General features: G+C 46.9%; 1 protein-coding gene across 1 annotated transcript in view; it reads right to left on the bottom strand.

The window, feature by feature from the left end:
- Nucleotides 1–14,719, bottom strand: part of GGA2 (golgi associated, gamma adaptin ear containing, ARF binding protein 2) — a 34,399-nt gene that overhangs the window by 5,327 nt on the left and 14,353 nt on the right. Inside the window, exons 6-14 of the mRNA XM_040458758.1 lie at nt 14,155–14,258; nt 12,689–12,769; nt 12,044–12,181; nt 8,129–8,210; nt 3,927–4,052; nt 3,104–3,226; nt 2,338–2,366; nt 1,836–1,969; nt 189–346 (exon numbers count right to left, since the gene is read on the bottom strand). Of these exons, the coding sequence (XP_040314692.1) occupies nt 189–346; nt 1,836–1,969; nt 2,338–2,366; nt 3,104–3,226; nt 3,927–4,052; nt 8,129–8,210; nt 12,044–12,181; nt 12,689–12,769; nt 14,155–14,258 (975 nt within the window). The remainder of the gene's footprint in view (nt 1–188; nt 347–1,835; nt 1,970–2,337; nt 2,367–3,103; nt 3,227–3,926; nt 4,053–8,128; nt 8,211–12,043; nt 12,182–12,688; nt 12,770–14,154; nt 14,259–14,719) is intronic.

Raw genomic sequence — 14,719 nt, 5'->3', positions numbered from 1 at the left:
CCCAAGACAGAGAAATCTTTATGAAAAATAATAGGTAAAGAGACTATGAAGCCACCTCCTTACCCTCTGCCCCCAGGCCTAATCTCTACCACTCAACTTCCCCAGTTTCAGAGCCACCTCCTGCCAATTCACAGCAGATAAAGCTGGCCATCTAACAGCAAGGGGCGGGGAGGTGAAATTGTACTTACTGGGTTTAACAGACTCCAAAGGGACAAACACTTGAGCCAGAGGTGTATTCTGGGAGGATGGGGAAGAAGACAATGGGCCAGCTTCCCAGGACCAACCTGGAGAGGACTTAGTGCCGGGGGGCACTTCCTTAGGGATACTCTTCTGTGGAACATAATTCCTGCCAAGAAATTTAAAAAAAAAAAAAAAAAAAAAATGTATCAAGACTAGCAAAAATTGTAGACAATTCCGGGAATCTGAAGAACGAGGTTAAGGAAGGGGAAAAACAAGATAATATGTGTGTCTGTGTGTATTTTAGAGAAATAGGACTCTAGACATGGAATTTAACCTGTGCTTCAGTCTTCTCATCCGTAAAATGGAAATAATTTAGCATCTACTTCATGGGGCTGTTATCAGAATTAAATGAGAAAATGTATGAAAAACACTTAGTGGGCTGTGTGCACATAATAAGGACCCAATAAACTAGAGATGTTATTAAGATAATCAAGGTTGCAGCTGTCAGGCAGCCTCTGACAACAAGCCGCTCAGACAGGTTACCTTTCTTGTACGTGATCACCAGAGTAACAAGAGCTGGGAAGAGGAGAATTCCAATTTTACACTGACCTCTTCATTCACACTTCATGACTTTGTCCATTGGGAACGCAGATTGCAAAATTTTTACTACAAAATGAAAACTCCAGTCCAGACAGAAGCAGCCCACCCAAATCAGGAAGACTACTGGCCCCCTGTTGAATGGTTACAAATAAACGGAAGGAAACCCTCCAGGGGTGCAAACAAGAATGAGCGCCCAGCACATCTCTGTTGCCACCCGAGCCCTGTGCCTCTACCGTGGACACGGACGCACTCAGGCCATCTGCAAGAAGGCAAACCGCTCCAACCTTTGCAGACGCAAACCAGCCTATCTGTGTGTTTGCATCCACACCCTAGAGCACCTCTAGTTCTAGGAATCTGTACTACAAAAGCATTCCAAGTGCCTCCAAACAGAAAGCTGTGTAAATACCCGCAAGAGGGAAATGACTAAATATGTGTACACTGTATGCACGTGAATTATTAAACTATAAGAATGAGCCAAAGTTACATAAGTTGATATGCACATGTACCAAAGATGTGACATGAAAAAAACCGCACTGGAGGACAGGTTGTCAATTATGAGCCCATTTGTGTAAAAATAAACAACATGCTGCATTACTACAAGCATAGAGAGAGAAGCAAAAAAGGAGCATTCGATATTGTCTTTAGGCAGTGATTTTTGAGACTTTCTACATTATCTATTTGCCTAATGATCAAATTTTGCTCAACTTCAAATTACACTGTAATGGGGGGGGGGGGGGAGAGCCCATGAACACCAAAATCAGCAGCAGCAGCATCTACTGCTGCTACACCTTAAACCAACCCCCTTTTCAGAGCTCCTGACCAAACTATGTCTTTTCCTCTGACTAGGATAGGGAGTAAAAGGACAAGGGGAAAAGTACATGTTGAACACTTGGCAGAAAGGAAGAAGCCCTTCCAGGGAGGGAGGTCCCTGGCCGTCTTCAAGTATCGTCCCCGTATTCTGGCACGCTAACCCTGCCCTCTGACCTGGCCCCATGGAAGGAACATGAAGTGCACATGGGAGCCACTCTTCTACTGTCCTTGCCCACAAGACTCACAGAGGCCCTGGACATGGCTGTGGGGAGAGGAGATCCAGCAAGTTCTTTTCTGCAGAAGGGCTCTGAACACCACCACCCGGCAGTGTGCTGGCAGTGGGATTCCTCTTTTCTTCACAGCAATTCTGACCGGCAACCTGTCAAACCAGGAATGGCTAAAATAAGGCCAGAGTATGAATGATCATGAGCCATGGTGACACCATGCTTACAACATGTCCTGGGGCAGGAGAAAGAAAGGGCAAGAGAACATACAACTCCTGATCAGACCTTCAGTAAACTGGAAGCTGGATACCGCTAAAGGGAGGAGGAGTATAAGGAGAGGGAAAAACATGTCTCTTTGGAGGTCCAAGCCAGACAGTACAGGCAAGGACGAGGCTTTGGCCCTCCAAGTCCACAAACGCCACCAGGCTATGCTGTAGCCCCTTCCCCCATGCCCAGGCAGCACTGCCCTCATGAAGGTAGGTTTAGGGACCTCCCCTCCAGTCCCTAGGAAGAGATGCCTTACCTTGTCAGCAACTGGAGCATCACTGAGTCCTGTAAGGAAGAAACAGAAAGATGCACACCAGTAACTCTATCTGACAGCAGCTGGAGATCAAAGTCATGTTCACCCTTTCTAAGACATTTAGAAAAGCCTAGGCAAAGCAGATTACCTAAAATCATCCAATTCATTCATGGCAAATCTGAGATTAAATGCAAAGACGACCTGTCTGAACTTCCCAGGACAAGAGTCCCCACCTTATTCATTCGGGAAGATGTTCTAAGACCCCTGGTGGATGTTTGAAAAGGCGAAGAGTACCGATCCCTACATATACCATGTTTTTTCCCCACACAAACATACCTGTGATTCAGTTCAATTTATAAATCAGACACAGTAAGATAACGAAATAGAATAGCAATGTACAGTAGTAAGAGTTATGTGAATGTGGTCTCTCTCTCGAAATTTATTATACTGTACTCACCCTTCGTCTTCTTGTGATGGGAGATGATAAAATGCCTACGTGATGAGATGAAGTGAGGTGAATGACATAGGCCTGTGATGTAGCTCTAGGCTACTACTGACCTCCTGACCATGTATCAGGAGTAGGATCATCTGCTTCCAGACCGCGGGGAACTGGAGCCGTGGATTGGGGGGGGGGGGGGGGGGGGGGGCACTGTATACCCAATTCCCTCTGAAAACAGGCATATTCTCCCCAAGGAGGACCAGCTGACTCGCTCTCCCTGGGAGTCAGGACCAGTCTCTGTGCCTGCTCCCCCTAAACACCCTCCCTCACCTAAGGCTGCCAGGTCCTGGTGAAGCAAAGATGGTGCCACAGTCCCAGCCTGCTCAGATCTGCTGTCCACCTCCAAGTCGATCAGAGGGCAGTTCTTCATGCAGCCTGCTGGATTCTGAAAGACTACGAAACAGTTAGGAAAATATATCAGAATGAGAGCAAAGAGTCCACTTAATGCCTGTCAGCTTCCCACGGGCCTCCTCCCGATCAAAAGACATCACGTCACCCCACTCAATGCACTTCCGCTGAATGGCTTCATGTACAGCCTGAGCTGGCCTGTAGAATAGGAAGCAGCCAGAGGACCGCCTTCCTACCCACAGCGGTCCGTGTCCTCCGCTGATGGTCCATTCACCCTGGCCAGCAACAGCCCTTCTGAACACAGATAATCAGCATCACTGGAGCGCTTGATAAAAACACCCCATCCCCACTCCCAGCCAAGCTCTAAGCAGGCTTGATTCAGCAGGTCCCAGCTGGGGACCTAAGAATCTGCATTTCAGCCAGTATTCCGGATGATTCTGACGCAGCTAGCCTAGCCTGCTAGGGACCACTGAAGAAGATCATTATTTTGGTCTCTAGCTCTTATAAATAAGCATTTATGACCTGGGTGCAATGTAGCCATCTGCTTCTGTGGATAGCCAAAGTGAGGGTCCAGCCTGCCAGTCACTTTGTGACGGCACAGGTGGCAGGGGCTGGCGATGTAAATCCAACTCTCAAAGGAAAGGGAAAAAAGGGCAAGGCCTCTCATTTCTATACCATAACCCAGAATATTCTGAGGATCCAGTTCTTCTCCAGGATCTGCAGGATGTCAAGGCAGAAAGCATACCTCTGGAGACAGGTAGGTCTCCCACCGAGCTGGTCACTGTGTTCCCAAAGATGACACGGCCCTCCATCACCTGTTTGTACAGCAGAACTCCCTGGGTGAGGAGGTCATTTGCCTGGAGAATCTCAGCTGGAGGAGGAAAGAGGATAGTCCCCCTGGTTTAGTTACCAACAGTCTCAGTCTTTTTTAAGTCATTCCACAAAGCAGCCACCCATGGCTTCACCAGGTTCAGTACAGCCATACCCCTGCCCCCAGACCCTGTGCTAAGGCCCCTAGCAGACCTAGGTGCTCAATCCCTGAACCCCAACACTTCTAGTTCTCAAGATGCAGAAGGAACCAAATTTCTTCACCTCCTTTCCCAATACCATACAACATAACTGCCAACATGATTGAAACATGATTCTTTCAACTAAGGAATTGCAACTTTAATTTTTTTCTTTTTCTTTTTTTTTTTTGGTGATGAGCACTGTGTATGAAATAAAACTTTAATTTTATTTTTTTAAGTTTATTTTTATTTATTTTTTTTTTTTAATTTTTTTTTTCCAACGTTTATTTATTTTTGGGACAGAGAGAGACAGAGCATGAACGGGGGAAGGGCAGAGAGAGAGGGAGACACAGAATCGGAAACAGGCTCCAGGCTCTGAGCTATCAGCCCAGAGCCCGACGCGGGGCTCGAACTCACAGACCGCGAGATCGTGACCTGGCTGAAGTCGGACGCTTAACCGACTGCGCCACCCAGGCGCCCCAAGTTTATTTATTTTAAGAGAGCAAGCGTGTGTGCACGCATGTGCAAGGGAGTGGCAGAGAGGGGGAGAGAATCCCAAGCAGGCTCTGCACTGTCAGCACAGAGCCCAACATGGGGCTTGATCTCAAAAACCATGAGATCATGACCTCAGCCCAAACCAAGAGTCAGATGCTCAGGGCACCTGGGTAGCTCAACCAGTTGAGTGTCCAACTTTGGTCCAGGTCATGATCTCACAGTTCATGAGTTTAAGCCCCACATCAGGCTCTTTGCCATCAGCACGGAGACTGCTTTGGGGCCTCTGTCTCCCTCCCTCTGCCCCTTCCCCACTCACACATGTGGTTTCTCAAAAATAATCACTAAAAAGAAAAAAAAAAAAAAAGTCGGATGCTTAACCAACGGAGTCACCCAGGTACCCTAAAACTTTATTTTTTCTAAAACTTTAATTTTAATTAAAATTAAAAACTGAAATGGTTTTGTCAGTGTGGATATGAATATTAAAAGAGTTTTATTGGTACTTTATTCAGTTATTGGAAAGCTTTTAAGTGTATAGGGAACAGATTGGTACATGAATCTACATTTGCACCTGTAAATTTCATAGAGTCTAAATAGAGATCAAGTATTACTGATGAACACTTGGCATACAAATTGAAATGTCGTAAGTATAAAATACACACTGGATTTCAAAAACTCATAAGCATTTCAGTCTACTAAACAGTGTCTCCTGAGAGACAGAGAAAGAACTGGCAGCAGGGTTGGGGCTACATGTAACACTTCGGGCCACAGAGCTAGACTGCTGATTCTCAGGAGTGACCAACTATTTCCTGCCATTTTTCTTAAATGTGGACAGGGGCTGCAAACTGACAAGGGGTTAAATTCACGTGGCAAAATGTTTTATTTTGCATGTGCAAGTTGTTTAAAATTTTAAATTTGATTGTCTTTCAGCTCACTCCAATCAGAGAAAATGATGGGTTTAGACAATAATCACAAAGAGACAACCAAAACCACAGGCCTCTTGAAAACCACGCATGAAGTGTTCTTGCTCCCCAGCTCCTCCAAGTGAACCTGCATCTACTCAAGCCCCCATCCAATTTATCATATTAGGAATTTGGGGTGCTTGGGTGGCTCAGTCGGTTAAGCGTCTGACTCTTGGTTTCAGCTCAGATCATGATCTCACAGTTCGTGAGTTCGAGTCCCACATCGGGCTCTGTGCTGACCGTATGGAGCCTGCTTGTGATTCTCTCTCTCCCTCCCTCTCTGCCCCTCTTGCTCACTCACTCTCTCTCTGAAAATAAATAATTAAAAAAAAAAAACTTTAAAAAAAGATGTATCAGGAATTCATAAGAAGTATCAGATACAGAAAAACATATTAAATGTCATGGAGAATGCCATCAGAAAACCAAGGCCCAGAAAAATTCTATAGGTCAAAGAACATGTTCTTCATGTAAGAAACAAGAAAGAGACAAAGAATGGAGGAGCTATCTATTAAAAAAATAAAAAAATTTAAACAAAGACTGGACGAGGGGTGCCTGGGTGGCTCAGTCGGTGAAGCATCCAACTTCAGCTCAGGTCATCATCTCACAGCTCATGAGCTGGGAGCCCTGCATCAGGCTCTGTGCTAACAGCTCAGAACCTGGAACCTGACTCGGATTCTGTGTCTCCCTCTCTCTCTCCACCCCTTCCCTGCTCACGCTCTCTCTCCTTCAAAATAAACACTAAAAAAAAAATTGTTTTTAAACATAAAAAACAAGAAAGAGACAAAGAATAAAAAGAAAAAAAAAAAAAAAAAAAGACCAAAATGGGGCACCTGTGTGGCTCAGTCGGTTAAGTGTCCGACTTTGGCTCAGGTCATTATCTCGCGGTTTATGAGTTCAGCCCCCTGCGATCGGTTCTGTGCTTGATAGCTCAGAGCCTGGAGCCTGCTTCAGACTCTGTGTCTCCTTCTCTCTCTGCCCCTCCCCCCACTTGTGCTCTCTCTCGCTCTCTCAAAAATGAATGTAAAAGAGAAAAAAAAAAAAAAAAGACCAAAGCGGGGGGTGCCTGGGTGGCTCAATTGGTTAAGCATCCAACTTCAGCTTAGGTCATGATCTCATGGTTCATGGGTTTAAGCCCTGTGTCGGGCTCTGTGCTGACAGCTTGGAGCCTGGAGCCTGCTTTGGATCCTGTGTGTGTGTGCCCCTCCGCCATTCACACTCTGTCTCCTTCTCTCTCTCAAAAATAAAATAAACGTTAAAAAAAAATTTTTTTAATTAAAAGAAATTTTTAAAGTGTAATTTCTAAAAAAAAAGACTCTAGAAATATCACCAACTACAAAGTATGGTTTTTCTGAGTCTGATTTATTTATTTGTCTTTTTATGTTTTTTAATGTTTATTTACTTTTGAAGGAGAGAGACAGAACGCGAGTGGGGAGAGGCAGAGAGAGGGAGACACAGATCCGAAGCAGGCTCCAAACTGTCAGCACAGAGCCCGATGTGGGGCTCCAACTCACGATCTGTGAGATCATGACCTGAGTAAAGTCGGTCGCCCAAACCCACTGAACCACCCAGGTGCCCTTCTAAGTCTGATTTAGAAGAAACAAGAGGCACCTGAGTGGCTCAGTCGGTTGGGTGTCCAACTTCAGCTCAGGTCATGATCTCACAATTTGTGAGTGAGTTCAAGCCCCATGTCAGGTTTTGCACTGACAGTGGGGAGCCTGCTGCAGATTCTCTGTCTCCCTCTCTCTCTGCCCCTCCCCGAAACTAAACACACAAACAAAAATTTGAACAAGAAATGCGGGGGAAGTTAGCAAGAGATGCTAGAGAAAGAAATGCCCAGGGAAATCCAAACACTGAATAGTGGATCACCTTAAAATGTTTGGAATTTGCTTCAATGAGAATAGGTTTGGGGCAGGGAGAGAGCAGTACACATGAACAAGATGAAAAAAGATGGGCCATGAGCTGTTAATTGTTAACAATAGGTGAAAAGCACATAGGACTTATCCTACTATTTCCCTTTCATGTTCTGCAATTTTCCATAATAAAAAGTGTAAGATGTTTTAATACCTTTGCACAGGTACTGAAATTCTCCACCGTCTCTACCATTATCCCTTCTGCTCCTCACCAGCCTGCCTCATTTAGGTTGGCTACCCAGCCCACCAACTCAGGTTGGTGAAACCTTCAAGATGCTGCTGTTTCCCAGACTTCTGTGGACCTGAGCCTTCCTTCTAGCATCGCTCTCTTGCCCCACCTACAGGGCACGTTTCCACCTCTTCTTTCAAACCTGCTGACTGTTGCTTGCTCAAGCCTAGGCTTTCCTGGGAATCGCTTCGAAGCCAACACAGGACATGCCCTTCCAAAGCCCAACTTCCATAAAACCTAAAGTCCATCTTGTCTTGTTTCTGGCACCACCGCAGCCCCGCAGTAAGGAGCACGTCTGTTCTGCCTCTGGTGTACCGTCTGTGCCTAGAGAAACAGAACCGCATTACCGAGTGCGTCATCGTCATCTGTGGTGTCACTCGCCAGCCGGAACAGAGTGGGCCGCAGCTTTTCACACCGTTCGTACACGACCTGAGTGAACAGAGCTTGGTTTCACCACACACAGCAAGGGCCCACAGCAAGGCCCTAGGTGCCCCCAGTAAACAAACAGCAGAGTCTGGGGCTGCAGAATTCTTAGGCTGTCCCAAATGCACGACTGCAGGTTTGAAGTGACGTGGCCACTATAGTGTCAGAAAAAGTTTGGGTTACGGTTTCACGAATTTGTAAACTCACTAAAAAGGGGAAAGACCTCAGAAAAGAATCCACGTTCTGAGTGTGTATGGCATTATCTCTTCTCCAAGCTCCCAGAAGAGCTTTAACAATGGGGTGACTCCATATGGAAGCCCTCCGTGACTACCCTGCTTTAAAACTAATATCCAAACTCCCCATCCAACTTCCCTCTCCAACAACGTCCCCGGACTCCCACTGCAGGCTCTCCCAGAGCTAAACCTCATTCCCCACCAGGACCGTCTGGGCAAGCTCATTCTCCTCCTCCCAGGGAGAGTGCTCTGGACAACTGCACCCCCACACGCCACGTGTTGAGGAGGACACGCAGCCTCTGCACATGTGAGGCTTCCCTCCTTGCAAGGGAGCTCAGTGAACACACGAGTCCTCCCTCACAGTAGTGCTCCCTTCCCCAAGCTGTGAAAGGACATATCTGATAGGGGAGTCTAGGAGACAAGCAGGACAGAGCCCCTTCCTCCTGCTTTGCTCCTGAGACCCAGCTGCCCAGACGGAAGCCAACACTGGGCTCTGCTCCTACCAGCTTTATGTTTTAGAGAAGGAAGCCCCTTGCGAGGAGAAGAGTGGTGTGCCAGCATCATCTCAGGTGGTAGGCAGACCTGCCTGATTAAGGTTCAGCATCAGGAAGCCACTTGCCAACACTTCCGTGACACTTTTTCCAAATGGGCTTTACCCATTATAAAGATGAAGTTTTGTCTCCTGCCAAGTCTCTACTGTCTCCTAGCTGGTTATCACCCTGGGGGAGGGGGGGGGGGGGGAGTTGTACTATTTAGAAGCCCAGCAGGCCAACCTTCCAGAGGGACTTTGGAGCCAACTCACCACAGGGGACTGGCTTTGGAGTGTCTGCCTGGCCCAAGCCCACTAATCCTTCTGAGAACTGTCCCCTCTGGCCACAAAAGGCCAGCATGACCCTCTCTGTAATTCCATCCAATCCTGGATGTAGGTAGGTTGATTGACCTGGGATAGATACAGGAGCCGTGCCGGACAAAGAGGTTTCTCTCAGGAATCTGGAATTAGGAAAGATACTAGTTTTTTCTGTGAACCCTGTGAAATGGAAGGACAGGGAAACTAAGGTACCACATGAAGGCTGCTGCTCCTGGGCAGAGAAGCATAAAAAGCTGGAATGGAGAGAGAGAAGACAAATGTAGCTAGCAGAAGGCTGGAGAAAGCAGAGCTCCAAGGACAGACTAAGAGTGGCAGGTTGGGACAGCATTTCAGTGCCACCGCCATCTGTCTGCACCAGGCTGCAGTGGCTCAGCTAGAATACCAAAAGCATCAGCAACAAAAGAAAAGAGATAAATTGAACTTCAAAATTAAAAACTTTTGCTTCTTGGGGCGCCTGGGTGGTTCAGTCGATTAAGTGTCTGACTTTGGCTCACGTCATGATCTCGCAGTCCTTGAGTTCAAGCCCCACGTCAGGTTCTGTGCTGACAGCTCAGAGCCTGGAGCCTGTTTTGGATTCTGTCTCCCTCTCTCTCTGACCCTCCCCCGTTCATGCTCTGTCTCTGTCTCACAAATAAATTAAACAAACAAACAAACAAAAAACACTTTTGCTTCAAAAGACACTGTCAAGACAGTGAAAAGACAACCCACCTAATGGGAGAAAACTGTGTGACCAAGGAATGGTACCCAGGATATATAAAGAACACTTATAACTCAAAAATAAGGAGACAACCCCATGAAAAACTGGGCAGGGACACCGGGGGGCTCAGTCAGTTAACAGTCTGGCTTCGGCTCAGGTCATGATCTCACGGTTCATGAGTTCGAGTCCCATGTCAGGCACTGTGCTAACACCTCGGAGCCTAGAACCTGCTTTGGATTCTGTGTCTCCCTCTCTCTCTCTGCCCCTCCCCTGCTCGCACTCTGTCTCTCTCTCAAAAAAGAAAAAAAAAAAGTTAAAAAAACTGGGCAAAGGATATGAACAGACATTTCTATAGACAAGATGATACACAGGTGGCCAACAGACACAGGAAAGGAAGCTCAACTTAAACTATCAGGGAAATACATTTCCAAGCCACAGTGAGGTGCCACTTTACACCCACTAGGATAACTATTATGAAAAAGACAGACAATAACAAGTGTTGGCAGCATGTGGAAAACTTGAACTCTCACACGTTGCTGGTAGGATTATAAAACTGTACAATGATTTAGCAAACAGTTTGGCCGTTGCTCAGAAACCACCATATGATCCAGCAGTTCCAGTCCTAGATATATATACACTCAAGAAAATTAAAAGTTTATGTTTTACAAAAAACACTCCTATACGAATGTTCACAGCATTTGTCACAGCCCAAGTGGAAACCCAAATGCTCAACTGATGAATGGACAAAATGCGAGCTAGCCATCCAATGGAATGTTATTCAGTCATAAAAAGGAATGAAGTTCTGATACATCCTACAAGATGGATAAACCTCCAAAACATTAAGTGAAAGCAGCCAGGCTCAGAAAACCACATTCTGTAGGATTCAATTTACACAAAATGTCCCAATAGGCAAATCTACAGACCCAGAGCAGATTAGTGTATGTCAGGAGCTGGGGAGGCTGGGCGTGGGGGTGGAGAGTGACTGCTACGGGTACTGGATTTCTTTTAGGGCTGATTAAAATCTTCTAGTTAGTGTTGATGGCTGCTTTTAAGATATATAAATTCTCGGGGCGCCTGGGTGGCGCAGTCGGTTAAGCGTCCGACTTCAGCCAGGTCACGATCTCGCGGTCCGTGAGTTCGAGCCCCGCGTCGGGCTCTGGGCTGATGGCTCAGAGCCTGGAGCCTGTTTCCGATTCTGTGTCTCCCTCTCTCTCTGCCCCTCCCCCGTTCATGCTCTGTCTCTCTCTGTCCCAAAAATAAATAAAAAGTTGAAAAAAAATTAAAAAAAAAAGATATATAAATTCTCAATAAAGGTGTTATAAAAAAAAAAAACCCTCAAGATGTGTAGGACGTGGTGGAACTGGAACTCTTAAGCAACGCTGTTAGGAACATAAAATGGTACAACCACTTTTCAAGAAACTGGCCAACTATTTTCCAAAGTTAACTATACACTTAGCATATGACCCAGCAATCCCACACCTAGGCATGTACCCAAGAGAAAGGAAAATGTATGTTTATGCAGAATCCTGTACACAACTATAAACAACTGTTTATAGCAGCTTAATTCATAATCACCCAAAGCTGGAAACACCCAAATAGCCATCAACAGATGGAGAGACATATTGTAATACATGCATACAATGTAATACCACTCAGCAATAAAAAGCAAGCGATCAATACACACGCCATGAATGGATCTCAATTACACCAAGAGGGAGAAGCCGGGAGGGAAAGAAAGTGAAAGAAAAAAAGAAAGAAAAATTTTATCATTCCATTCATACAAAAGTCTAGAAAATATAAATTAATCGGAACAGAAAGCAAGCCAGTGGCTGCTTAGGGATAGGGAGACAGGGAAGAAAGGAGGAGAGGGATCACCAAGGGGCATGAGGAACTTCAGGGTGGGGGCGGGGGGGGTGATGGGGTTTAGGGACATGTTTACCATCCTGATTATGATGATGCCTTCATGGACATTCACGTGTCAAAACATGTCAAATTTCTAGTATGTCAATTACACTCCGTTATACTTGAATTTACTTTTTACCTGCAAGGCCTCCTGGTCTGGTGGGGCCTGCCCCGGCCTGCGGTACACGCTTAGCATTTCCTGCAGCACCTTCACATGACTCCGTACCTCCTCCACAGCACTGACTCTCTTGGACACCTTCTCTGATTTCTCTTGTTCCTTTCGGGAGAGAGAGGATGGAAGTGAAGGAGCAGAAACCTTGGATAAAGCCTGAATGAGGGACGGGAAAAGAGGCACTGTGCTGGCGAGCTCAGGCAAGTCACTAACACAGTGAGTAGGCGGGAGTGTTCCCTCAGTGGGCGAAGAAAACTCAGTGGGCCGAGAATTCCTGTGAAAGGCAATGCAGTCCAGGGACAGGGCAATCTGCAGCTTTGTACCACCAGCCTCAATCCCTCCGAAAAACAGATTCCCAAATAGACTTTCTGTCACTGGGACAGAAACCAGGGTCGACGAAATGCTTTGGGCCCCTGGACAAACGTACTCGGGAAGTACCCTGCATGGTTTCTGCTTCCAGTCACCATCTTGCCCTTCAGGGAGCCCGTGGCTGTGCCCCAGTTTTGGGCCCAGAGCCCATCCTTTTTCCAGTCCAATTGGGCACCTATGCCCTCACGCACATACACGTGTGTCAAATGCTGTTTCTGCAGAACCCAGTGGAAAGACGCCCACCTCCTTGACCAAATTCTTGATCAGCCTGTTTGCAGCCTGAAGATCCTCAGGGTGATTGCTCTTCAGAAGCCTCGTCAGAAGCTGAAGAATGAACAAAAAGAACAGGTGAAACCACTTCCCTCTGTGGCAAACTAGACTAGTGGCCCAGACTAGTAGAGGCAGCAGACTAGTAGACTAGTAGACTAGTAGAGGCAGCAACAGGAGAACAGGAACAACACCTCCTTACTTTACAAGCATCATCTTACCAAATGCTCACAATGACACCATGTAGGGATTAGGACTATTCCCACAGACCACAGGTTTTCAATGGGGCAGGAGGGTGGAGGATTATATCCCCCAAGAGACAGCTGGCAAAATCTGGAGACGCATCCAGTGAGGAGAGGCCAGGATACTATAAACTTCCTACAGTGAACAGGAACAGCCCCCAGTAAGAAAACGATCTGGCCCAAAATATCACTAGCACTGAGGCTGTCCTGGGCCACATACTCTATGATGTGACAGACCTCGGTGATCTTGTTCACTTTACTCCCCATGCCCAGCAAAACGCCTTGGACGTGGGAGTCACTCGGTCGTCCCTGATGGCACTAGAGATGGCTGTACTGATGCCCAGAGTGTATAAACAGCTTGCCCAAGGTGACACAGGATTCTATCTTTCTCCAAAGTCTGTGCCATCCTTCGTCTTCCCCCCTCTGCAACTGTAAGGCATCAGTAGGAGAAAGGCCAAAGAGAAAGGCAGCCCAGAACCTGGCCCTGCTTGTTCTGACCTCATGGCCACTGAACATCTAAGTCCAAGGGAAGGGCACAGCTGAGGGGTGCAGTGAGAAGGCAGCGCGTACTACAGACTCACACACGGCCTGAAGCTTTCCTGGTACTACATTTCCCAGACCTTGTGTGTGACTGAGAACAGTAATCACCAAAAGCACCACCAGTGCTCCGGGGCCCTCTCCCCATTCAGAGGCACTCTGACGCTATTCCTAGGTCTTTGTCCCACTCCTTACTGATGTCTGAGGAGCAACAAGTTATGGGAGGCAGTGGCAGAAGGAAAACGGGTGGCACCAGGCTTACTGGCACTAAAGAAAAAGAGCTGAGCCAACATGTAACCAATTCTTTCCACCATCTTCCCCTAATACCACACATACACTGGATACGACTGATCATCCACACTGCCCACTTGGGTCATCCTTCTGTACCTTGTCTCCCTCAGGAATGCTTGCACAGATAAGGTGGAGGGCACAAAGAACGTGGCTTCACTATGTGGCCCATCCATGAAGAAAACATCCAGACCTTATGTCACCTTATTCTAAGAGCCTACTCCAGAGAGAACTCACTAATGCACCTCCCCACATTCCTCCACACTTTGGTTCAGGGATCAGAGCACATTCCAGGGGATATTTCAGGAGAGTCTCTACAGGAAGGGGTCCGATCAGATTCAGGTCAGTCACCAAGGTCAGGGAGGGGCTCCTTACCTTGGACTTTTCTTCATCAGCATCAAAGATAGAGCTCTTGGGCCAGGGAGAAGGTGGAGGCAAAATTTTATCCACTGGTAGTTTAGGGTCTTGCTTTACAATCCCTAAAACACGCAATTCATAAAGTTACGATATGGGTATGGGTACCCACTGACTTCACATAAAGTCTAGAAACCCCCAGTTCCTGATGTCCCACTGGGAAAACACTGTCAATGACCTTAAAGGAAGACACCCAGGGTATGACCAAGGCTCTGCATCCTCCCTCAGGAGACTCCAAGGAAGGAGCACAAAGACAGGGGCATCAGAGCCAACTAAGTGAGAACAGAGCCAGACTCTAGCGCTAGTAGGCCATGGGCCTCATGCTATATAAAATACTGATCATTGTATGCAAGTACATAAACCTCCCAGGGCCCAGAAATTACTGTAGGATCCATGACACTTCTAAAAACAGCGACTACAGGGGCACCTGGGTGGCTCAGTTGGTTAAGCATCCGACTCTGGATTTTAGCTCATGTCATGAATTCACAATTCATGAGATCGAGCCCCACATCCAGCTCTGTGCTGA

The sequence above is a fragment of the Herpailurus yagouaroundi genome, unplaced genomic scaffold, assembly GCF_014898765.1.
Source record: "Herpailurus yagouaroundi ecotype Mexico unplaced genomic scaffold, PumYag 222, whole genome shotgun sequence".
NCBI classification, from domain to species: domain Eukaryota; kingdom Metazoa; phylum Chordata; class Mammalia; order Carnivora; family Felidae; genus Herpailurus; species Herpailurus yagouaroundi.
This window is presented reverse-complemented; position numbering and strand designations above follow the sequence as displayed.